This window comes from Penaeus chinensis, chromosome 4 (assembly GCF_019202785.1).
Source record: "Penaeus chinensis breed Huanghai No. 1 chromosome 4, ASM1920278v2, whole genome shotgun sequence".
Classification (NCBI taxonomy): Eukaryota; Metazoa; Arthropoda; class Malacostraca; order Decapoda; family Penaeidae; genus Penaeus; species Penaeus chinensis.
This window is the reverse complement of record NC_061822.1, coordinates 38,122,448-38,124,947: the sequence shown is the minus strand read 5'-3', so window position 1 is coordinate 38,124,947 and position 2,500 is coordinate 38,122,448. Positions and strand designations below refer to the sequence as shown.

The following is a 2,500-nucleotide window of genomic DNA, read 5'->3' as shown; positions in this document are numbered from 1 at the left end:
CTACTAATGATTATTACCACTGTTACCAACACATTAACAGACTTTAACATCATAATCATACCCAAGGGCACATTATGATACCAACGATCAAACTGATAGCAATAAAAACATAAATACTTATATATCTACAACAATAGCATAAATAATCTGCATAAAATCTGCAACAGTATATATTTCTGATTCCTGTCACCGATGTAGGTAATAATAAATCTAATAAGGATTTCTAATAGTCAATCAGAGGAAGCATGGAAAGAAATGAGAAATTGTAATCAGAGACATCTATTTTCAGTAATGCTTTACAGTGTATGTTCTTTTTTTATTTCAATGTACAATAACAATGAAGAGAATATAAGCCATAATTTTCCATATCAACTGTAAACCCTTCATTTCCACATATATTGTCCGCTAATGTGTGCCTCGTGTACTTCTCCAATAACCTTGGATTCCATGCGTTTGCGGATTGGGAAATGCATATTAGGCTGACCTATTTGGCCCAAATTGCTGATCTAGTCACAAAATACAACTGCTCTTCATATATATAAAAAAAGAGAGATGAGCTTAAAAGTACATACAACTTTTATTCATAAACATTCCCAAAAAATGTTAAAACATATTAGCTCATCTGTGCTATGATGTATATCTGGAGAAAAAAAAAAGAAAGAAAAAAAGAAAGAAAAAAAAAAGTTTCCTGTTTTTTATGATCATCCATCTGTTGAATAATTTGAGTGTGCCATGAAACATCACAAGACAGCCTAGCATGAGACGGTAAAAGTGACATTTCTTGCACCCAGGAACATCCTCTCTCTATGTTGCTCTCTTTTATTACAGGTTTTATTACTTTTCACTTCCTTTAAGATCAAATTACTTGTTATTGATTAAGTATCATTGTGACTTTGAAGCAATTTCTAATGAACTGCTTGTAATTGAAAATCCCTGGGGGTCACAGAACATTTGTGATTTCACCTAAAAAATGCTACATGTGGATTCTGGCATGGCTTCCAACTACTACTGATGGCAAGAAATGATGGGTAACAAGCTAAGTGGCACTGTATGTGCCTGCATCCTAGTTCAGTTTAAAAGTTCTCAGCTCTCAGAGCACTGGGGAAAAATGGTATGGCTTCCAAATAACTTATTTTATAACACGTCTCACACTAGGCTGCAAGAGAGTGACCCATTATCATCTTACCAAAGCAAAGTGAAGCTCTATAATAAGAATTACTTACTGTTATATCATTTGCAACAAAAAGTACAATTTGTAAATATTCCAAACACTATTTGGGCAAAAATCTTCAAAATCTATTTATGTCAGCAAAAACCACATGGAAGAAAAAAAGAAGAAAGAAAAAAAAAGAAATCAAACCTAATACTCAATTTGAAATATATATTACAAAGGAACTAGTTCTGAGTGATTCTGGTTATCAAGGATGGGGAAGGAACAGTACTGAGGACAATGCCAATATTGTGATTTCATGATTGGTTAGGGTAAAGCTATGCAGTATTATGAAGGCCTGAACATATTTTATACACAGCAACCTGGCATGCTTAAACAGCATGCAATATGTACATATTAATTCATCTTGGCACCAGGGGCCCCCTTTTTTCTCATCTGCCAGTCTGCCAAGCCAGCCTGTCTTCTTGCTGTCTTGATCACTTTCACTGACTGTGGCACAAATGACTATACATCACCAGACACACACCCAGACACAACTTTTTCCAACCACATCCATTAACTGATACATTCACACCCAAGCCAAAACTGTTAGCAGAACTTCATTATAAGTTCTGAATCCTGCCTGCCTCTTTGGTCTGGCTGGCTACAGGCAGGTACAAGGGTGGCAGGGACAAGGGTGGCAAGGGCAAGGTTCGTTGGCATCGGGAAGGCCTTCTGGTGCTGGACTAGACTCTGCGGGTACTAGTGAGGTGGTGGAGGCTCTGTGGCGCGGCCCTCTACTCCACGTACTAACTTCCTGCGGGCTGCGCCCGGGGACACTGAGCCCCCCGACGCTCGACCCCTCCCGGGGCCCCCCACTGGAGAAACGGCCACCGTTCCCGTCCCTGTTAATGGCCGTGATACCACCCCTCCTCCATTTGACTGCTGCTGTTGTTGATGCTGCTGCTGCTGATTTGCCGGACTAGATCGAGCTACAACAACACCCTTGGCCCCCTTGACAGACTTCATTGAAGTAGTGGTCTTGGACTGGGTCATAGCTGGGAGCTGTGTGTTAGTCTGGGTATTGGTTGTGTTTGTGGTATTGGAGGGGACTTGAGTGCTAGTAGAGGTCTGAGTCGACACGTCTGATGATGCTACACCCTTCGGGGTCTTCTCACTATCACCTTTACTACAGTCCTTCCCATGTGACATTTCACTTCCTGTCCTGCCAAGGGTAGATGCCAGGACCCCTCCTTCCTCCATGACTCCGTGGCTTAGGCTTAGGTCGCAAAGGGTGGACAGTAACAGTTCCTGGACAAACCCTGCTCTATCACTGCTCCCAGTGCCAGT

The 2,500-nt window shown here is 41.1% G+C and overlaps 1 protein-coding gene across 1 annotated transcript in view; it reads right to left on the bottom strand.

Moving 5' to 3' along the window:
• Window positions 1–2,500, bottom strand: part of LOC125025292 — a 36,752-nt gene that overhangs the window by 1,216 nt on the left and 33,036 nt on the right. Inside the window, exon 10 of the mRNA XM_047613266.1 lies at window positions 1–2,500. This exon is cut by the window's left edge and continues 1,216 nt beyond it; it is cut by the window's right edge and continues 47 nt beyond it. Coding sequence (XP_047469222.1) covers window positions 1,913–2,500 — 588 coding nt within the window. The 3' untranslated portion in view covers window positions 1–1,912.